The following is a 23,553-nucleotide window of genomic DNA, read 5'->3' as shown; positions in this document are numbered from 1 at the left end:
ACGGCGTGCATTTCCTCTCTCTCCCTCTAGTCACGCGCGCGCGCACCCTACCGGGAGAAGAGCCCGTACAGCCAATACAAGGACCTTCCGATCTATTTAACGTCAAGTAGACCCATACTCGAAAAAAACTCAAAACTCAAACTCAAAAAAACTTGTGAGAAACCGGAAGGAGTATTTTTAACACAGAAATACTCCATCAAACGTCCAACATTAGTTTTTGAAACTTTGTCAATGTTTAGGATGGGAATCCAAGTATTTAACAGTGTAAAAAGCTCAGTATGCATGAAACAGCATTTCACCCCCCCTTTAAGATGTGGAAATGTGTCTGATCCTTGACATGATCGCGGACAGCAGAGCGAAGTTGATTCTATGCTAATTTGATTGAATTGATGTTTTTAAATGTTGTAGATTTAAGTAACAAATTAAAATGATTGACTATATTCTGAGATCAATGTCGTCTTAAGGGTCCTGCACACTGTGCGATTTTTCAAAATCCTTTGCGAATGTCCCTTGTCAGACTGTACGAACATGATCGCCATGTCACACTGTAAGATCTCAGTTGACATTAATGTCAGACTGCACGATGGTGAAGGCGCGCTAAAAACGGACGCGCGCAAGAAAACTCACCCGGAGTTCATATCATCAATGAATGACGCGTTCAGCGACAGTGAGCTGCATTACACGCGGGGCTGAAATGCTGGCTACAAAGAAATCTCTAGCACTCGTTTTGGTCATAGTTTGTCTTGAAAAATGGAGATATTTGACTGTCGTCGTAGGAGAAGTCACACTGCAGGATTGTGTGCCAAATCTTCTGACACTGCCAGAATTTCGTCTGAGGTAAAATTTGATCGCAGCGCTCATTAATCGGCTGCCGGTGAACATGTCAAACTAACGACCAAAGACGTCAGATTTTAGCCGAGGATCAGAGGAATCTTTTAGGATTTGCTAAATTTGTCCCAGACGGCCAAATCGTGGCCAAAATCGCACAGTGTGAACTCGGCTTTAATGATTTTTTAGTTTTGTTCAAGGTAAAGCAACAGTTTTTCAATAACGGAAGACTATGTCAAAGTTTGGTATTTGGGGTAAAAGGCACCCCTGCTGGCACAACACTTTACATGATAATAAACAGCCGGCTGACTTTTCCATTTGTTGGCATGACATGGTTATATTCAAGTCAAGTCAAGTCAACTTTATTTATATAGCGCTTTTACAATGACGATTGTTTCGAAGTAGCTTCACAGTGTTAAACAGGACAATATTGCAAAAGAATTTGATTCGGCTGTACAGTCGTTCTGGAGAACACAGTGATGTTATCAGCTCATTTCAATTTATCATATAGCGACAATGTCGGCAGATCAGTAATATAGTTGATACAGTTAATTTAGTAATTAATTTTATTTGTATATTTAGTTGAAAAATTAGATAGAAATGTTTGCGTCCCGAACAAGCCTAGCCAAATGCAAGGAACCAAAACTCCATCAGGGCATGATGGAAAAAAATAAACCTTGGGAGAAACCAGACTCAGTCGAGGTGCCAGTTCTCCTCTGGCCTATTAATACACAGTGTATGATTATTAATCTAGCAACCTTACAGTTCAGAAATCATATTAGATCAGAATATTCAAAAGTTCGAGGTATCACGCAAGAGACAGGTTTATTGAGGATGACGAGACGATTACAGAAAAATATGAATATTTGAAGGATCTGAGTCATCGCACCGGAGAAGGGCTTATTTGGGAACGTGTCGAGTAAACAATTATTGAAAAGGAATTCAAAAGATCAGAGTCGTCACGCAAGAGACGGGTTTATTGAGGATGATGTATCGGTGAGGCAAATTCAGAGGAGACACCAATTGACACGGTCTCAGCAGACTCTCCAGGGATGCGCTGGTCATGTCTGGGCACAGGTCTACTATCTGATCTGGATACGGCCTGGATCCGGCTGACTGCCCCAAATGGGAAATATCGGTAACACATTAGAATAATGGTCTGTTATTAAATAACTATGCAGGAAGAAAGGAAGGACTAATTAGTAGCACTACATTAACACTTCAGCTACTACTATTAACTAATATAGAAACAAGCTAAACTAGTTATGAACACTAATTACTCAAGTACCCAATAACTATTCAAGGACTACTGGTGATCTGGACCATTATTTTAAAGTGAAAAAAACATTTTCAACTTTAAAATAATGGTCCAGATCACTAGTAGCTCCTGCATAATGACTAGGTAACACTTAAAGGGGGGGGGGTGAAACACTCAGTTTCAGTCAATCTCATGTCAATCTTGAGTACCTATAGAGTATTATTGCATCCTTCATATCTCCGAAAAGTCTTTAGTTTTATTATATTTATAAAAGAAATATGGGCTGTACCGAGTCTTTCCGGAAAAAAACGAGCGCCTGGAGGCGTATCGTGTGGGCGGAGCTAAAGAATGACGAATGCGCAAAGCGGTGACGTCCTCAAACGTGGAGAAACCCATCGCTATCTCAGCTAAAAGATATGATCCAGAATCTAATTCGGAGGCTGAAATAAATTGAACAGGAAAACCAGCAGCAGCAGGACGTCCGTCTCTGTGGTATGTACTGTATTTAGTGGCCTGTCAACATTTGTGTGTGTTTACTCGCAGTTTATGAGGACATGATTCGGTTTATGGACTATTGTATGCGACTAACCTTAGCAGTAGCAAGCAAAACGGTTTTGCACGTCAGACTAGTGTAACGTTATATATAGAGCAACAATGGACTAACCGTTAGCTCATTTGAATGACGAAGCACGCGATTGTGTCGTTTACTGATGTTTACTCACACGACGATAGCCAACAGCACAGACATTTGAAGCAGTTTTACTCACGACTGCTTCCAAAGCAGGACCGAACCTTTATCGCTGGGACCGCTCCGTCAAAAACACACTTCTTGGAGTGTGGAGATCCACTTTGCGATGAGACTGAAGCGATGTTGTGAAGCTTCCCGTCATTTCTGCGTTCAAATCGGTTCAAATGCAGCGCTGCCTTCCCGGAATGCTGTGCTGAAGCGTTGAAGTCGCTTAATGTCAAAGTGGAGGAATGAAGTGGAGCGCGGCGCGGACTATAACCGACATTAGTGTTCGCGGACGACTGGATCTGCAGCCGAGCGAGTGTTTATGGACGTGCATTTCCTCTCTCGCTCTAGTCACGCGCGCGCGCGCACCCTACCGGGAGAAGAGCCCGTACGGCTCATACAAGGACCTTCCGTTCTATTAACGTCAAGTCCGGCCATACTTGAAAAAAACTCTCAGAAACTTGTGAGAAACCGAAAGGAGTATTTTTAACACATAAATACTCCATCAATCGTCCAACATTAGTTTTGAAACTTTGTCTATGTTTAGGATGGGAATCCAAGTCTTTAACAGTGTAAAAAGCTCAGTATGCATGAAACAGCATTTCACCCCCCCTTTAAGTAATTAGTGATGCATTTTATGACTTTATTCAGAGTAAAGAATATGATTAATTACATCTCAGACCCACAATAATGTGATAATTGGTCAGTTAGTTAATAGTTATTAATGAGGCTTATCTCAGTCATTAATTATTGATTACTTAATAAGGAACTATCTCCTAAATTTGATGTTACTTACTGATTAGTTCAGCTTGTTTCTATATTAGTTAATGGAAGTAGCTGAAGTGTTGAATGTAGTGCTACTTAATAGTCCTGTTTATTTAGTCCTACTTAGTATGTTTACAAAGTGCACATGCAAAGACTAATACAAATGTCCTTTAGTAACAAAACAAAAAAAGGTAACTTAACGATGTTTTATTATTTTTTAGTTGAAGATGGAGTGTTTTTGGTAAAGGGCGTTTGTATTTGTCTTCGCACATTTGCTTGGGGCGGTACTTCTGCATACGTCTAGCGTGACTGTTCCGACGTGATTACACAATCCGTGACGAGCCGCAGAGCAGAGCACGATTGATTTAGGTTAAAAAGAATATACATTTTTAATATTAATTTTTTTTTAAAAGGGCTGATGGTTTCGGTGGATAAGACACTGCACTGATTTCAACATTTTGGTTGCCATATAAGTCAATAATGTGGAGACAAATCCTGAAATGTTTTCCTCAAAAAAACTTAATTTCTTTCCGATTGAAGAAAGACATGGACACTTAAAAAGTGAAGTTGGGGTAAGGAAAATTTCAGGAAATTTTAATTTTGAAGTGAATTAATTCTTTAAGTTGGGTGTCCACCTTAGAGATAATCACCATATTTATAATTTATTATTAATTATTTATTTACAAAATATGATTTAATGTTACTACTGTAAATCTATATTAAATTATTATGGGATCTCCTTTAATGCTTTCAAAATCTTTATTTTGGTATAATATTTTTATAACATATTTTAAATGACATTATATTTATTGAGCAAAGATTAATTTAAAACAGACTTTGCTAACATGACTGTTTTGAACAAGTATTTACTTTGACATTATTAAACATTATTGAATATTATTTTAGCTAAAATAATTTGTATAAATACTTTGTGCCTTTTGCCCCTTGCTGGTTTTACTGTCTGTGAGGTAAAAGGCCCCCTTCGCCACCTCATCCATTTATATGATTTATAAACAAAATAAACCACTTTTATGATTTATTTTCACACAAAATCTGTTGCTCCATCAATGTTCAATACATATATTGTTTTTCTGCAATCATACACTAGCAAAAAGCAAATTTTGTCTTAGGTTGTGCCTTTTGCCCCGTTGTACCCATATTGGGAAGGAGAAGGACATCATTTTAATTTGAATATTTGCAGCTTAAACACTTTACTTATTTATAAAAATAAAATGTCTCAGATTGTTTTCAATTCTGACTTTGTTTCAAACTATAGGGCCTTTGTGACAGAACTGAAACTTAAACATTGTAAGTTTGCAAACTGTGCCATATTGCACAATTTGTGTGTTCTCCTTTAACGCCTAATGAAACGCCAATAACAGCATTTACAGTGACAGTGCATTTCAATGCCTACATTTTGTAGAAGAATAAAATGACGTTGTTTTTGTTACAACCTTAATCATTGCATAATTCCAGGAATTTTTGGAAAGAGCGCAAGAATGCATAAAGGGGAAAATAGAAAAGAAGAGAATGCTGGCTTGAAACTGTAAGGTCAAAAAAATGCCACGGTCATTGTGGGAGGCACATTTAAGACTCCTAGAGCCTTTTGAACAAATCTCAGCACTTTTGTGATGTGAACTGATTTCATTCCTCAGATTCCTCCTAGATTATGCCTAAATGACAGCCTTTTCATTTTTGGGTGAACTATCTCTTTAACATAAGTGAAACACCTCACTTTCTGTCTACTCCGGTTGGCTAGTGGGGATCGTCAGAAGGGACGATCCAAAATGTTACATAAAAAACAAGAACCCTATCTTTACTGCCAGCCTTAACCAGAGGAAATCAATATTTCATTGTCTCTTTACCACATGGGGCAAGAAAGAAACATGTTAATAAATGATGAATTGGCAGCTAGTAGCCTATAACAACAACTCTAGGAGGCAGTTAGCTCATTTAAAAGATGTTCTTTTATCAGTATTATCATAATGTTTGTGTTTTAAAAAAATTATATTTTTCCAAAGCCATTTAATGGACTATGTGCACGACAAACATCATTTTAAGTTAAGACACCCTACATTGGGGTAGGGGGTATTACTGACATCATAAAAGGTATATAAAATGCTAATAAATGCATCTATAATGTATCCACAGATGTGAGAAGTAGGTCATATGGATATTGTGTAGGGCATTCATTAGGCCTGTCAGTACCAACTAAAAGGTATCTGGCGCCACCGCACGGTTAAAATAAAAATATAGTTGATAAATTATGGTCTGATAGTACCTGAGAATATAATCGTTTGGCAATCATGCTGTTTATTTTCTATCAGATGTTTAGAATCAGAATTAGCAATGCCAGATTCGAAGATGATTCATTCAAAATAGGCTTCTAAAAAATGGTTAATTGATTCAGTTTGATTCATTCGGACGGTTCACTCAAGCAATGAATCGTTTACAGCTTTACTCTGGCTGAAATAGAAACGGGAATCATGGGATACTTAAGAAAAGAAAAAGAGCACTGAATGAGATGGATATTTACCTGGAATACCAGGAACAAAGTTTGCAAAATGAATGTCTTCTATATTTTGTCAACGATGAAGCAACTCTCGTCTCACGTGCAGCTTACAACGAATCTGAACTGAACTGATGAAATGCCAGAATCCCCTGCAAGCAACTTCCAAAAAAAGACACCTGAAAGAAATATGAAATACATCATTAACATAATTGCATACATGATGTATCATGAAAGGTTTGATATTGAATATATTGCCCACACAAACCCATTTTATTCCTAAAAAAATCCTCATGTTTCTTAGTGACGTAGGCCTAAGTGCGTTTTGAACGTGACCGACACTAAACTTCAATTTTTAAAAGTAAAATTTTATATTTATAAACTGTCCATGGAGATCATTCAACACAGAAGACTTTTTCAAGAAGTACATTTTAAAGAATTGTTTTGTCTTTCTTGACTAAAGCACTTGTTTATAATTTTACATCTAGTTTTTTTAATTAACTTACAATTCAATTTAATATATTTAGGAGACACTCATGAAGATAAGTCATTTTGAGGGGGAGGTTTATGTTTTCTAAGATTATACACAAACTGCATTAACACTGCAGCATTTTGTAAACAAATAAGAATTGTCCACATCATGGTGACTTTTACTATTGGTATTTAATTAATATAAATGTAACTATATTTTTCATTAAATTGTAAATAACATTAAATGTAGTTCACACATAATGATATAATTTAAAGTATGTTTTTTTCATAAGTAAAAGTATGTTAATGTTAACTTTTTCACAAGGGTGGACAAGCACAAATGAAACAATCTCCATTTATTACAAATTAGTAGTTGTACTTTGTTTCAAAAATTCATCCAATCAAGGACTGTTACCCATAAAACACAAACTTTATTACATTTATGAGACACACATAATCAGTCTTTAAAAAACTTTTACTATGTACAAGTTTTCATAAATGTTGCCAACAACCACTGACAGTGAACATTTCTCCTTGGAACATCACATCCTTCCCACAGTCCACATCAATCCCAACTCATAGTCGTAAAAAAAATAACCATTTGTTAGTACGCCAAAACATTTTTGCCTCAAACTTCGATTCAATAGTATTCCCCAACCACATTTAAGAGGTATCAAACCTGTTTAGCAGCCTTTCTGTAACTGAATTAAGCAGACAAATCCCGAGGAACTGCGATGCCAGAGTGTATAATTGTATTTTAGTTAAATAAACCTCAGTCAAGCCTAGTGGCTACATTAATGTGAACACTCCCTTTCTTAGCATGCCAATGCTAATTAATGCAGAACAACACAACTTATAAGTAAACATAAAAAAGAAGAAAATAAAGTAATGTTATGTCCCACTGCAACCTATTTTCCCAACTCAGTTAATTAGCTAAGACTAAAATTGTTTTACTGCCTGAAAACCACACAGTTCTGGTAGCACTAGCAGAAAAACTGCTAGCTGCTTGTGTAACATGTACTTCTTGTCATAGCATCACAATACATCAAGAGATTGTCCATCGTGGCTCATTTTCAACTGTTCTTCCGTTATTTGTGAATTTGACAGTAATTAAATTAAATATGCTAACAAAAAAAAAAGAAAACAAAAAAAAGGAATTCACACAAATAAATACAAATGATTAGTCATACATTTCTAACACACATTTATACAAACAAACAAAAAAATGTTGCCCTCTTGCTACTTTGTTGTCTTGGTTGGTTTACCACAATGACTGCAGCGTTAGATGTGGTTACAGCTTGTTTCGGATGTTTACAAACACATTGAAGAAATGACTTGTCTTTTCCACATCTAGACTCTCCTTACTGTATCATTTCAATAATGAAAAGATCCTTCAAGTCTGTCCTTCAAAGTTCAGGTTTATTTGGTGGATGTTGAAAGGAAAAGCTGTGAAAAAGACCTTCTGTACACCCAGAGGAGAGTCCTGAGGTAAGTCTGCCAAATGTAAAGCTGGTGTCGTCTGCTGTCGTTCAGCATCACAGAGCCGAGCCGTTAGTAGATGAGTCGCTCTCTCTCTGTACCCACTAACCTGTTGCGAGCAGCTATGACTTTTGCTTTATTTGCAGATGGGCCTGTAAAAGAAAAAAACCCTTTTAGAACGTCTTTCATCAAATCGAAGAGATTTACATGGATTCATATGATTTTAGAATTTTTTCTTTTCTTTTTTCCTATGATTTTTTTGTGTGCGTTTTGTTTGTTCTGGATTCAGCTTTTTTCCATTTTAATTTTCCTCCATTCAGTTTTAATAGTTAAATTAAATTTTAGTCCTCAAAAAGCGTTTCTAAATAATTAACTTGATGGACGTTATACAATTATGTTGTATGCAATGATTACAAGTCTGTCAATTTTCTTTTCCTAAATTAAAACTATATTATAATTTATTTATTATAAATAAACTGTAAACTAATTAATACAAATCCTGGAATTTATACAAATCAAAAATTATAAGTAAAAAAAAAAAAAAAAAAAAAAAATCCCCCCTAAATTAAAACTTTATTATAATTAAACTTTAAACTAAATAATTAAAATCATGGAACTTATAAAAATTTAACACATTAAAATTTTGTTTAAAAAAAAAATTCCCCTAAATTAAAACTTAATTTTAATTCATTTTTATAATTAAACTTTAAACAAATAAATTAAAATCATGGAACTTATACAATTTAAAAGTGCCGTGTGTAATATTTATGAGGATCTATTGATATAAATGCAACATAATATACATAACTATGCTTTCATAAATGTAGCACTATGTTTTTATTACCTTTTTATTGCCATTTCTATCTACATACACTCACCTTACTTACAGTGAAGTCACAATTTTGCACCACCACAGCAGCCCTAAACAGACAAACTACTCTACAGAGCGCTAGTCACTCTCTGCTCTCTCTGATAACATTTTTGTTCTATGCTTGCCACCGTAGCTTCTCAATGTGCTTCGAAAGGGAGGCGTAAGCAGTGGGCGATTGCAATTCACAACCTCACTGCTATATGTCGATAAAATTTACACACTGCACCTTTAACATAACAAATTATTAAAAGTCTGTTTAATAAATTTTTTCCTAAATTAAAACTTTATTATAATTAAACTTGAATTTAAACCACAGAGATTAGACTATTTAACAAATAATTAAATATTACATTTAAAATCTTTTATTTTGTCCTGTGATTTACCTGCATAACTGAGTAATACAGGCAGGAAGATGAGGCCGTGAGAGGCTCCTAGCAGGACTATTGCAAGATACATGCGGAAGTAGAAAATCTGGAAGATCTGGGATTTGGACAGGGCGAGAATCAGGATCCCACCAAATTTAGTGAGGGTGATGCCGCTGAACACCTGTGGAACCACATCAGCGTGTTAGAAGGCTTTTCATTACACTCATTATGCAGTTTGTGTAGGTCTAATTTCTCCAGCAGTAGGGAATATGACTCACAGAGCTGCCCATGTGTGCCAGCGCATCCTCCGCCCGCTCCACCCTCGAGCTCCTCGTGCTGACGGAGAAAGCCCTCACTATATGACTGCAGAACTCCACGGATATGCCACAACTCTGTAAAAAAAAAAATACAAATAAAATAATAATTTTCCATAAATAATTACATGAGTGCTGATGGTAGTTGTTCAAAATCAAAACAATGGAAACGAGCACTCCTAATAAAGTGCTTTGAATGTTGTATATCATATTATTAGCAATTCCACAACACAGTTTGTTAACTCACCATGACAAGGTTGACCAGTGACACGGCGTTGAGGCTGATATTCCACAGCCACATGACCCCGAACATGTTGATCAGGATCATGGCAATGGTGAAGGTCACCAGCACTGCCGACCACAGCTCGAAGCCCAAGAGCACCGTAGACACCACGAAGATGGCCATCAGTGACATACCAAGGTTAAAGGCCGTGTCATTGACGATAGTGAGGTACTGCTCATAGAAGACGTAGAATATACTGTACATGGGAGAAGAAGAAAAAAATATTTCAAATGGACAAAGGCTATGATGATTGAGTTAACTACTTCATATGTTAAACGGACAATCTTAGTATAACATAACATAATACAAACTAGATATGGTGAGCCCTAAAAAAAAAGAAAAAAAAAAAGAGGGCAGCCCTACATAAATGACCCTCATGAGCAGGACGTTTATCATACATTTGCGCAATTTCACCACTGTTTATGGAAGCAGGTCACTAAAGATGATCTTTGCTTTCCTAAACTTTCCATCTGACTTTAACTCTGCTGCTATTTTTTAAACAAAGTGTAGGGATACTTATTTCACACTAGAACAGATATTTTTTCCAAGTTCGTGTGTAGGGGTCGACAGAAAGGATGGTTTAGCTCACTGACACACCCTGAAAATTCAATGCATCTTGGGTAGGCTTAAATGATTGGGCAAGAAATCTCATGATCAAGGTATGTTTACCTGTAAGGGAAGACGCGGTAACTCTTGCCATGCGGATTAACGGCCTGCGTGATGTTGTCCGTAAGCTCTCGCGCCATCTTCATGGCGTCAATGAAGTCGGCTGATGTTTGTAAGATGGTGTGATAGCTCATGAAGTACGTGGCGCCTACGTCGGTGTTGTTGTCTTTGAGATCCACAGCAGTGCTGTACGCAGCATGACCACTGCGCAGGAAAGAAAAAGGAGGAGTTATTACTCACGACAGGGTTACCAATACTTCTTTTCTGAGCTGAAGCCATAATAACTAAATATCACATAGCTCTTCAAATGAATAATTTACAGTAATGTTAGCCTTTAAAAAAAAAAAAAAAAGAATGATAGGATGGTCCACTATAAGTAGAGATTTTTGTAGATTATTGTGATCAGAATTTCTGCCAACAAATGGTTAAAAATAAGTTGTATTTTTATAGTGCCTTTCCACAAGCCCAAAGTCGCAGAAGTATATATTTCAGAATAGTATATACAGAATTTCAATCAGGTTTTAGACAAGGAGATGGTACTATAACTGCTGTGATGTCAGTCACTAATGACATCATTACTTCACTGGATGATGATAAAAAAAATAAAACATAAAAAAATTGCACTTTTTATTGATTCATCCAAAGCAGTTGATTCTGTGGATCATGATGATCTTTTTCAAAGGCTTAAATGTGTAGGTTTTAGTAATACAATAAAAGGTTTTCAAAGGATTTGAGTGGAAGAATTCTATAGATATGTATACTGACAATTATGTTCTACCCCTATAATAGTGAAGACAGGTGTTCCTCAAGAGTCAATTTTGGGACCAATTTTATTGTCTATTTATATAAATGAACATGGTGTAGGATTAGAACCAGCAAATGTACACTTTTAAGCAGATGATACCATCATCTATAAAAGTCGCAATGCTTTACAGAATGCTTTATTCAGACTCTTGATAATCTAAAATTAGTGTTGAGAACACAAAAAAAATGTCTAATGATTAATGTCTTTATGATTAATACTTCTGATCATACTCATCTCTACAAGTATCTTGGTATCTGGCTTGATGATAAACTGACTTTTAGTATTTCTATTGACAGCCTTTAAAAAAAAGAAAATTGAGACCAAAGTTAGGCTTTTATTTTCCCTTTTTAAAATAAAAAAAAGTTTCCTTTTTCCTTCGTTGCCTGAAAACGATTAGAGAAAATATGGTGATATAATATACATGCATCCGCCTTTGAATATTTAAAAAAAAATTGGATGTAGAGCATCATGCTGCTTAATGATTTGTTACAGGTGCAAGTGTCCATACACATGATTGTAATTTATATGAAATGACAAAATGAACTTCACTGCTCTTGAGGAGGAAAACCCAAATGTACATTTATTTAAAAAGATTTACTGGGTAAATTACTGCAGTATACTGTATTTCTAGCTTGTTGACATACTGTACTAGTTTCTATAATACTAGATTAACAGATAAAACTTTAATCAAGATGCCAATTTTTCATACAGAAATAGGTAGATCTGCTTTTTTAATTATGCTCCATATGCATTGAATGAGCTCCAATGTATACAACACATGAAATCTGTACCATCTCATCTATTTATGTCCTATGCTGCTTATCTTGACCAGGAATCCCTGGTAGAAGATATATTGTATCTCAACAGGACCTTATAAATACATAAAAATATACAGTGGTGTATGTGAAAATCAAGTGTACTGCTAATAAACATTTAAATTACTTGCTAATTGTGCATACATCTTTTTCTATGATTAAAACCCAATGCATCCTAAACCACGAAAACCGTACACAATCAGCGCTTGTGACTTCAGCAAAAACGGACAGTTTGCGTGAAACAAACATCAGATGGTCACTAAACAGATGGTGGACATGTACTGGATGGCAAATCTGATCAATAGAAAAAAGGAAACTTACCCTTTTCCACACTTGATATTTGGGTTGTCTGAGAGAAACATGGGGAGGAAGTGCATGAATTCTGTACCGTTAGGCCTCTGCTTCCCACTAGTGGTCATAGGTCTGCAGTGAACACAGCTCTTATCCACCACTGAAAAAAAGAGAAGAAAAACCATCATGATCAAGATAAAGAGAAAAGGCAATAGCAATTCAATTCTGTCACCACCTTTTGTTTCCACAGAAGTCATACAGATTTGGAACAACATGAAGGCGAGTAAGTTCTTTTGCTCTGTTAGTGCGGTTTATTTGAATAAGTGTGAACGCTGACATCTGAACCCCGGTGTGCGCCAAAGAAGCTGGCCACTGAAAAGACGGTATCGTCCGCTACCAAACAAACTCTGGTGTGCTTTGACTGGTCTGTGTTGCGTTCATATTTTAAAGACATGTAAACTAACCAAAAACAGGACATGGTGTCACAAGATGCGGCCCTAAAAAAGACGGAATGCTCAAGCAAACCAGTTCTTCTCATTATAAACACAATGTTGCCCATCCCAGTTTGGTATATGCATTAGAACCACATCGCTTCCCAGTAGATCTTCGCCTGTGTGTGTGATGGAGGGATTCCTACCTTTGTTGTGACACCTTTACATATTTCATAAGCTCTTTACAAGTTCTCAGCTGGTTAAAATACCATCTTATGTACATAAAACGAGTGCATTTAACCCAGCACACAGCATATTTTTTTTATTTTTTTTTTTGATGTTGAAGGTTTTTTTAGTATCTTGTGTGTTAAAGCTTTTGTGTTAAAGTGTGCACGCCGAGCGAACCAGGACTAAATGTATGAATGTTTTTTTGGTCCAGATCAAAAGAACCAAACTACAAATGTGAACACCCTATATGACAGAATTCTCATTTTTTATGGGTGAACTATCTGTTTAAAAATCACTATTTGATATTAAAAATGTTTTGATTGTGATGAAACATGCACATACAGCTCTGGAAAAAAATTAAGAGGCCACTTCACATTGATTTCTAAATTTCGAGTGGTCTTAATTTTTTCCCAGAGCTTGTATATCATGACAAATAATTCCATCGGAATTTATTTGGAAAGAGTTCAAAGACCCAAGAACTGTATGATCTTTACAGTGGAAACTGATGTCAAAAATCACTAACTAACAAGCAGCACCCTGTATAAAGGTCCTCTGGAACTGTGGAGGTCAGGGCTCTGTTGATTCGCTGGATAATGGTTTACCTGAAGCATTGCAGAAAGCTCCTGTGGAGTTATAATATCTGCAGCAGGACGACTGCGGCTTCACCCAGTCAAAGTAGTCATCCAGCCAGGACGAGGGAACGTTGCTGATCTTAGTACTGAAATTGCATCACAGAATATTACTATATTGAGCTGGCAGAGGTTATTCAAAATCTGAAAGCAGTCAGTAAAGTTTGCAACTTTTTGGGAATTTCCTACACTTAAGGAACTAATACAATAAAGCAAATATGTGTTTATTGTAGGGTTATTATAGTTAACTAAAACGACCACAAAACCATTGTGTTACTTGAAAAAAGATAAACATTAATTAAAATAAATAAATAAATAAACAAACAAACAAACATTTTATTTCAGCTATTTGCCAAGGCATTTAGTTTAAATGGTTAGTTCACCCAAAAATAAAATTGATGTCATTAATGACTCACCCTAATGTCGTTCCACACCCGTAAGACATCCGTTCATCTTCGGAAAACAGTTTAAGATATTTCATATTTAGTCTGAAGGCTTTCCTGTTCATTCATGAAAGTTTTTGCACACTGTACTGTCCATGTCCAGAAAGGGAATAAAAACATCATCAGAGTAGTTCATATGTGACATCAGTTAGTTAATTAGAATCTCTTGAAATATCGAAAATAAATTTTGGTCAAAAAAAAAAAAATGCTTTATCCAGCATTGCCTTCGTTTGATACGTTTGTTTTCAATCCTCAAATAAAGTGATTTCAGCAGTTTGACACACGATTCGAACCATGAATCAATTTGCTGATTTATAACTGTTTGCATCTTTATTTGAGGTTTGAACACAAACACGGAAGAGAAGATAATGCTGAATAAAGTCATAGTTTTTGTGATTTTTGGACAAAAATGTATTTGATGCTTCAAGAGATTCTAATGAACTAACTGATATCACATATGAACTACTCTGATGATGTTTTTATTACCTTTCTGGACATGGACAGTGTGCATACACTTTCATGAAGGAACAGAAAAGCTGTCGGACTAAATATAAAATATCTTAAACTGTGTTCCGAAGATGAACGGAGGTCTTACAGAGTCATTAATGAAATAAAAATCATTTTTGGGTGAACTAACCCTTTAACTTGATATAATAAAATAAATAAAAAAACAAAAAAACAACAACAGAATTAATAAACTATATAGGCATACAATCCAATTTAATATACTTCCAAATATTAAAAAGTAACACTAATAATAATTTTTTTAATAAAAATAAAAATCTAACAGAAAAGGAGTCAAAAAGTGTCACTCACTAGTTATTCAAGAGAGAAGCGGAATAAATTTGCTGGACCAGAGAGTTATTGTTGCAGCCCACTCCGCCACACACCGCGTTCTGCCCCTCCGATGTTTTGTAGTCATGTCCATCCTCTACCACAAAGTAAACGGGTGGCCCAGTGTGCAGGTACTCACTCAGGTTCCTAAAGTAATCCAACATATAGGAGTCCTGCGACAGGGAGACAGGGATGATTTCGGTTCACACTGACCCCTTTCAGAATGCAAAAGTTTGCTAAATGTCTGAAATACAAGCGTCAACTAGGGTTGTGCCGATAGACAATAGTGTTGTGTGCCGACGATAGTCAAAGATATTGGCGATGACAAATGCATTATTAATGATCAAATAAGTCAACTATTGCGATAATATTGTGTTTCGCAATCTCACAGGCTGACGATAGGACAGTATGACTGGCGCATATCAGCCAACACTAGTGTCAAAAATGTGAAGAATGAAGAATAGTACTATATACATACATCAGGCATGGACAACGTCTGCTCAAGTCCAATCTCCACTTTATTAACAACGGCTATACTAAATGACAGCATTCCCACAAACACAGCAACCTGTAGATGAGAATTAAAAGAAGAAGAAGAAGAAGAAAAAACACTGAACTGGAGGATGAACTCTTATTGGACATCATTTGCCATGTTTTACTAAACTGGTAGACCGATGGCATGGGTTCAATTCCTATAAAACACTCTGACAGACAAAATATATTCCTTAAACCAAATGTATTATAATATAACGCAATATATACAAATATTATGTATTGCTATATATAATATCACCTCTTCTCTATGACAAATGCATTCAAGTGTAATATAAATTAATTTAGGCGAACACTATATCTGTTGTACTGTTTTGTCTTGTTGCTTCACACTTACCACCAGGGGGCGAACCCAATCCTTTAAGATGAAAGGAGCATATATCTTCTTAAAGAAACGGAACAGACAACCTTCTGTTTTATCCTGTGGTCTATCAGACAACTTTACACAGCACAATATATCGGTCCGATTCGACTGGGGAAAAAAACAACAACAAAAAAACATATATCATAAAGACGAACATCTCCAATCATTTTCAGACCATTCATGCTCGAATATCACAGGGTCCATAGAAAAAAACATGCTGCTTAAATATAGTGACTGATTACTTTGATTACTTATTATTGTTTTTTATATACTTAAAACTAGTTTATTGAAAAATGAAATGGGTTTAGCATTTTATTCTCAAATCAACTTTGTTAATTTACTTATTTCTTAGTTTCTTCTCTAAATATAAAAAGAACAGGAGACCATAATGACAACAACACAGAGAAATTATATCAATGAAATCTCTTTTAGAGCATTTTTTTCAGCTGATGACTGATAAGAACATTGACAGGCAAGAACTGTTTACAAGTGTGGATAAGAAAAACTGACCAAAACAGATGGTTGTTGATGTTTATTAGCATTTCTTTCAGTTTATAGTTAAAAAAAGGTCAGTTTGTGTTTGTTACACATTACCAACGAGAGGTCCTGAGCTAAACCATCTGGTTAACACGCTTTGTAGAGCTCAAAAAAGCCGATCATTTGTAGTTAAAAAGCTTTTTTTTTTCCCCGATCACTTCACTAGAGAAGACCTTTATTTGTTGGCTTGGGTCGTGTCGTGTGGAGCCCTTTGAGCTGCCTAAATGTGGACTTTCACTGTCAAAAATTGTCTATAATGATATCAACTCACTTGCATTGGATGGAGATTTTTTTTTAAAACCTTAATTTCTCCTTGCCTGAAGATAGAAAGTCATATATATCTTGGAGGGCCTTGGGGTGAGTAAATTATCAGGAACATTTCATTTTTGGGTGAACTATTTCTTTTAATCTTCTATTCTCCCATAGCTAGAACTGCCGTGACCTCTTACCTCTTGTCTCTGGATGTCCAGGCCCAGCAGAGACACAAAGCAGCTGATCTGCAAGAGGAAGTCAATGAAGATAGCCAGACCAGCAAACAGAGAGAACGTCCTCACCGCAGGCATGGTGGACAGAGCCCCTGTAGACATGCAAACACTAACTATAGTCATGATCTACAAAGGGAAATGAGAACCAAATGATCTAGGTCTCACTCTATGAAGAGCTTTCTTCTTTGTCATATCTAACACAGAATGTGATACTGTAGTGCAGGTCATATATGTCCCTGTTTAGGGTACTTATACTTTACCAGGAAAGCATTTACACATATATACATATAGGAGTTAATTACAGGTCTAAGCTCGACAAACCTAAAAAGAAAGCAACTGTCTCAGAGAACGAAGAGAGGAACATGCTGGGAGCCACATCTCCGAGGATACGACCAATCTGCTGATGAAGCTCTTCCTCTGGCATTCGCTCATCTCTCTGAAGAAAACAAATGTATACCATGGTAGTTTATGAAGGCAAACAGCCTAAATCATCAACAATCTTAGGGACGATGAAGTAGAACCAGACTTTTCAGGAACTAAAACAAGCTCTTCTGAGTTATTTTAATGCAATAAGTCAACTGAAACCAACAAAACAACCACAGCAGGATGTCATGTTTGAGCTAAACCTGCTTTCAGGACATTTAGATGCTGTGTAAAGACATCACAACGTACCTGGTAGGTTTGCACAATGATGAAGATGTTGTCCACACCCACGGCCAGCACGAGGAAGGGAATGACCTCAATGACGATAAGCGTGAGGGGGATGCCGATGTAGCTGAAGATACCCAGCGAACATGCCACTGAGCTCAACACGATCAGGATACCGGCAATGCCCAGAGAGATTTTTGAGTCCACCTGCACCACAAACACGGTATTTAAAAAAAAAAAAAAAATGCATGGATATGCATGGTCTGTCTAATAACAGCACTCACAGGTGTGAAAGAACAGAAGCTAGCCAATGAAAAAAAGTAAAGAAAGTAAACGCGTGTCAGAAAAAAAGATGGGTCATTATAAAATTGTTTCAAATTGCTCATAATTTACTCAGGGTCAGGACATTTGTTTGTACATTTGTTAACATTATTATTAGCGACATCAGTGTCATTGATTGGATCACTTGACCCGTTTATATAATCCCAGGTAAAAACTAAACTAAGCTTCCCCAGCTTCTAAATTACAAAATGGCTTTTCACACTTGAAATAGTTAACCCGGGGTCATTCTAAACCCCGGGTAAACTGAATCCTGGGCTATCTTGCTTTACATTTCAAATCAAGTCAAGTTAACATTATTTATATAGCGCTTTGTAAAGCTGATTAGTAACAATCTGCATTGTAAAAGTGTTAAACAGGAAAATAAGCCGCAGACTGTTCATAATTCACCCAGGATTAATTCTGGGTACTCATAAATGACGCTTCATTTTGGTCTTTCCTAAACCCTGGGTTAGGAAATTGTCATTGTCAGTGTCATTGATTGGATGAACGCAGCAAACAACCTGTTTACATAAAAGCTCTAGCATCGCACATCCTTGTATTGCATATGATGATAACCTGGGATTAAGCGCATTGTGAAAAGCCCTAAAGTGTGAAAATGTTTCTCTACCCAGGGTTAAAAGCAGAGTTTACAATTTATATATACAATATATAGGCCTAATATTATTTATATATATATATATATATATATATATATATATATATATATATATAAAATATAAAAACCCAGTCTCTTGTTTACAAACGAATCCATGGTGAAATGAAGGAACAAACGCACAATGTCTTCCCCACATGCTGAAGTCATTGGTTGGCACATTCTAAGATCAAGTGTTTGCTGTGCCAGGTGCCAATAAAAGCTTTTCTTTGACTAACAAGGACGTTTAGTTCATATATCATGGTGAAATTGTATACATCAAAGGCTGAATAAAAAGTTGATTTCTTAATTCATCACCCCTTTAAAGCAAGAGCCAGAGCAAATACTTTACATTGTATCTGCATTTTTATATAGAAACAGTACAGAATCTGTAAAATAAGATTCTAGTAAAACTTCCGTGGAAATTCCGTATTATAGCAAGCAAAGAGTCTCAACTGAAAAAAATGCTGCGCTTCCTAAACGCACTCAAGCAGCACATTTATTGTGTTATTGAGAGGAAAGTGTGCAGGCACATATTTATATATTCGTCTAAATGCCATTATCGCCAGTGTTGGGATGTATGCTAACGGTTTCTCTCTGCAAAGTTATTTCAAAATTTGTTTTCCCTCTAAGAGAAAAACGAAAAGAACTTGAGCATATCGAGACTTTAGGCTTAAGGCCACATGCAGATGTCTTACCAGCAGGGTCTGGCAGCTGTTAATGTGGCCCAGAGCCAGCGAGATGTAGACAAACATGATGACGTAGCTGATCACGATGGTGGTGACATCACTGCTGCTCTCGCGGTCGATCTCATCCTCAATGCTACGCTCCGAGCTGAATGAGATGGTCAGGTTGGGGTTTTTATAGTTCTTCACAAACTTGATAAACCTGTGGAAGAATGAATAAAGTTACTTCTAAATGCTTATCTTCTGTAGTTGTCATTTTAGTTCAGATAATTAGGTGAATATTTATGAAGAAAAAAAATTAAAAATAAAACCTATTAATCCATAAGATTTACTAACCAATTACTTCATCACACTTACTCTTTTTCCCATGCCAAAGCTTTGCCTAATTTGTCAGTGTCATTCAGGTAGTTGTTGACAGGAAAGGTGATCACTAGAGCTGTGGCGTTGTTGTAGTCGGTGCCTACATGTGAAAGAGGACAAAACAGAAAAATAAAAGTTATACATTTACAAATGAATAATATATTTCAAAAGCTAAAATTAGTATCTTAAATTCTCTGTTCATCTTAAAGCTTCTGTTTTAATGTATTATTTACTCATAATTATTAAAAGCAGTCATAATGAACTAATTGTATTTATTTAATATTGTTATTTTCAAACACCAAAATAATACATATATTAAAACAAAACCGTTACAATAGCTTTTGGTATGGTACCAAAAACCATAAAATGTTACCGATGTAGAGTACCGACTAGTGACATTTTGATACAGTGACACCCACCAAGGTTTTTTTATTATTATTATTAGGGGCCAAGCACCGAAGGTGCGGAGGCACCTATTGAAATTGTTAGTGTTCCTATTATTATTCTGCTTCTTCTTCTTCCGCCATAGGAGTCTCTGGCAGCCCATAGAACCGTATGGTAAAAAGTTGTGAAATTTGGCACACTCATAGAGGCCAGTCTGAGCTGTCACTATAGCAAATTTGGTGCCTCTAACTCAATCCCTCTAGCGCCACCACCTGTCCAAAGTTTCACTCATATTTATGCTTATAACTTTTGACCCCTAAGGGCTAGAAACAAAATTCTTTTTTCATCGGATTCCTTGGCTCAAGCCGATTCGATTTCACCCTATGATGTCATTTTCCGGTATGCAAATTTTCCCGCCATTTTGAATTTTCTGAAAAACCTACTTTTTCGAACTCCTCCTAGGCCGTTGCTCCGATTTTCACGAAAATTGAAACAGATCATCTTCAGAGCATGTTGACAAAAAGTTATGGAATTCAAGTTGATTCGTCCAATCGTTTTCAATAAACGCACAAACAAATTTTACGTGGAGGTTGCAAAAACACACTAAAGGCTATATCTCCGCAACGCTTTATCGTATTCAAACCAACCTTGGTACATGTCATCACAAGCATGACTTGAAGCAACATGCAGCGTTTCGGCGCAGCGCCACCTACCTGTCCGGAGATACGAAAAATGCCTATTTTGGCTTATAACTTCTGAACCGTTTATCCAAAAATCATAAAATTGGTCTCATTAGATTCAGGGCGTCATGCCGAGTCGACTGATATCCAATTTTACCATGTCGGCCATTTTGGATGTCGGCCATTTTGAATTATGTGCAAAAATGCTGTATTTTATGAACGCATGAACAGATTGTTATGAAACTTGGTATGGGTCATCACCACGATGCCCTGAAGTAGCCTGAGAAGTTTCGAAACAGCGCCACCTAGTGGAGAATTTTTTTTTTCAAACGCTTATAACTTTGGGTGTGGTTGACATATTTTGATGGGAGTGTGTTTTTTGGTCTCCTGAATCCTTGCCGACTCCAACGATACCAGACTTGCCAGGTTTCGGCATATGGTTTGCGCAGAGTTGTAATTTAGTGCTTAAAAAACATTTGCTGATATCTTCGAAACCGCTAGTCCGATCGAGACGAAACCAGCCTCAGAAGTTCGGAAACATAGGTCGATAGCTATACGCTAATGCCCAAATCTCAAAATATTGATAGTAAGGGGTAGTAAAATCCAATCAAAGTCAGGTGTCAGTCATTTTTTACGTGTTTTTTCATATAAATGTCTATAACTCCAAAACAAAATGAAATATTTTCACCAAACTTGACACACATATGTATGGGCTCACTACGAGGACACATAAAAAAATTGGTGGGATTGTGCCTCTTGGTGGCGCTATAATAAAACAAAACATGAAATTCCCATTGACTTCAATGCAGTATTACGGTTTAAAATGCTAATGCTATAATTTAAGAATGCACTAGTGTATCATTACAAAACTCGGTATGTGTCTTCCGCTCTATGTCCCGAAGATATTCAAAAAGTTTCGGGGCAGCGCCACCTTGTGGTCAAAAGTTGTAATAAAATGTACAAAAATGCTAATAACTTTTGATTAAATTAGCCTATTGTAATGAGACTGGTCATAATACATTCATTGGCTCATGCCGAGAAGATAGATACCAATTTTGCCATATTTTGCAAACATATCTGTGCTCCATCTTGTTATTTGTTAAAAATCTACTTTTTCAAACTCATCCTAGACCGTTTGTCCGATTTTCACCAAAATTGATCCGTATCGTCTTCAGACCATGCTGACAAATACTTATGGGTTTCGGATTGATAGACAAAACAGTTTTCATATACCACTGCAACAGAGTTGAGCCATGATGCAAAAATTACTCTTGAGGCTGTATCTCTGCAATGCTTTGACATATTGACACCAAACTTTGCATGTGTCATTGTCATCTCAATCTGACTAAACCACATCAGTTTCGTAACAGTGACACCTATTGGTCGAAAGTGATAAACCATTAAACCATTATTATTGACTGTATTTAAAATTTGACTGCTATTTTGCCTAAAATCAACTTAATAGGTCCTTAATGGCTCATTGTTGCAGTTGGCTTGAGACTTCCAGCCATGCTGGCATGTCTTGTCTTCTTCTTTGCGCTTGGCCCCGATAATGGCTGCTTGCAGCTATTTATTATTCTGCTTCTTCTTCTTCTTCTTCTTCTTTTTCTTCCGCCATAGGAGTCTCTGGCAGCCCATAGAACCGTATGGTAAAAAGTTGTGAAATTTGGCACACTCATAGAGGCCAGTCTGAGCTGTCACTATAGCAAATTTGGTGCCTCTAACTCAATCCCTCTAGCGCCACCACCTGTCCAAAGTTTCACTCATATTTATGCTTATAACTTTTGACCCCTAAGGGCTAGAAACAAAATTCTTTTTTCATCGGATTCCTTGGCTCAAGCCGATTCGATTTCACCCTATGATGTCATTTTCCGGTATGCAAATTTTCCCGCCATTTTGAATTTTCTGAAAAACCTACTTTTTCGAACTCCTCCTAGGCCGTTGCTCCGATTTTCACGAAAATTGAAACAGATCATCTTCAGAGCATGTTGACAAAAAGTTATGGAATTCAAGTTGATTCGTCCAATCGTTTTCAATAAACGCACAAACAAATTTTACGTGGAGGTTGCAAAAACACACTAAAGGCTATATCTCCGCAACGCTTTATCGTATTCAAACCAACCTTGGTACATGTCATCACAAGCATGACCTGAAGCAACATGCAGCGTTTCGGCGCAGCGCCACCTACTGGTCCGGAGATACGAAAAATGCATATTTTGGCTTATAACTTCTGAACCGTTTATCCAAAAATCATAAAATTGGTCTCATTAGATTCAGGGCGTCATGCCGAGTCGACTGATATCCAATTTTACCATGTCGGCCATTTTGGATGTCGGCCATTTTGAATTATGTGCAAAAATGCTGTATTTTATGAACGCATGAACGGATTGTTACGAAACTTGGTATGGGTCATCACCACGATGCCCTGAAGTAGCCTGAGAAGTTTCGAAACAGCGCCACCTAGTGGAGAATTTTTTTTTTCAAACGCTTATAACTTTGGGTGTGGTTGACATATTTTGATGGGAGTGTGTTTTTTGGTCTCCTGAATCCTTGCCGACTCCAACGATACCAGACTTGCCAGGTTTCGGCATATGGTTTGCGCAGAGTTGTAATTTAGTGCTTAAAAAACATTTGCTGATATCTTCGAAACCGCTAGTCCGATCGAGACGAAACCAGCCTCAGAAGTTCGGAAACATAGGTCGATAGCTATACGCTAATGCCCAAATCTCAAAATATTGATAGTAAGGGGTAGTAAAATCCAATCAAAGTCAGGTGTCAGTCCTTTTTTACGTGTTTTTTCATATAAATGTCTATAACTCCAAAACAAAATGAGATATTTTCACCAAACTTGACACACATATGTATG

At 36.6% G+C, this 23,553-nt stretch overlaps 1 protein-coding gene across 1 annotated transcript in view; it reads right to left on the bottom strand.

Annotated features, from left to right (window-relative positions):
• Positions 1 to 6,975: 6,975 nt before the first annotated feature.
• npc1 (Niemann-Pick disease, type C1) overlaps positions 6,976 to 23,553 on the bottom strand; it is a 47,792-nt gene continuing 31,214 nt past the window's right edge. Inside the window, exons 11-25 of the mRNA XM_067454319.1 lie at positions 19,621 to 19,723; positions 19,276 to 19,465; positions 17,629 to 17,811; positions 17,278 to 17,392; positions 16,921 to 17,048; positions 15,908 to 16,042; positions 15,497 to 15,586; positions 15,001 to 15,191; positions 13,715 to 13,830; positions 12,484 to 12,613; positions 10,546 to 10,746; positions 9,841 to 10,072; positions 9,558 to 9,671; positions 9,298 to 9,460; positions 6,976 to 8,195 (exon numbers count right to left, since the gene is read on the bottom strand). Coding sequence (XP_067310420.1) covers positions 8,116 to 8,195; positions 9,298 to 9,460; positions 9,558 to 9,671; positions 9,841 to 10,072; positions 10,546 to 10,746; positions 12,484 to 12,613; positions 13,715 to 13,830; positions 15,001 to 15,191; positions 15,497 to 15,586; positions 15,908 to 16,042; positions 16,921 to 17,048; positions 17,278 to 17,392; positions 17,629 to 17,811; positions 19,276 to 19,465; positions 19,621 to 19,723 — 2,171 coding nt within the window. The 3' untranslated portion in view covers positions 6,976 to 8,115. The remainder of the gene's footprint in view (positions 8,196 to 9,297; positions 9,461 to 9,557; positions 9,672 to 9,840; positions 10,073 to 10,545; positions 10,747 to 12,483; positions 12,614 to 13,714; positions 13,831 to 15,000; positions 15,192 to 15,496; positions 15,587 to 15,907; positions 16,043 to 16,920; positions 17,049 to 17,277; positions 17,393 to 17,628; positions 17,812 to 19,275; positions 19,466 to 19,620; positions 19,724 to 23,553) is intronic.

The sequence above is a fragment of the Pseudorasbora parva genome, chromosome 9 (genome assembly GCF_024679245.1).
Source record: "Pseudorasbora parva isolate DD20220531a chromosome 9, ASM2467924v1, whole genome shotgun sequence".
Taxonomy (NCBI): Eukaryota; Metazoa; Chordata; class Actinopteri; order Cypriniformes; family Gobionidae; genus Pseudorasbora; species Pseudorasbora parva.
The sequence above is the reverse complement of the archived record's forward strand: the minus strand, read 5'-3'. Positions and strand labels throughout refer to the sequence as shown.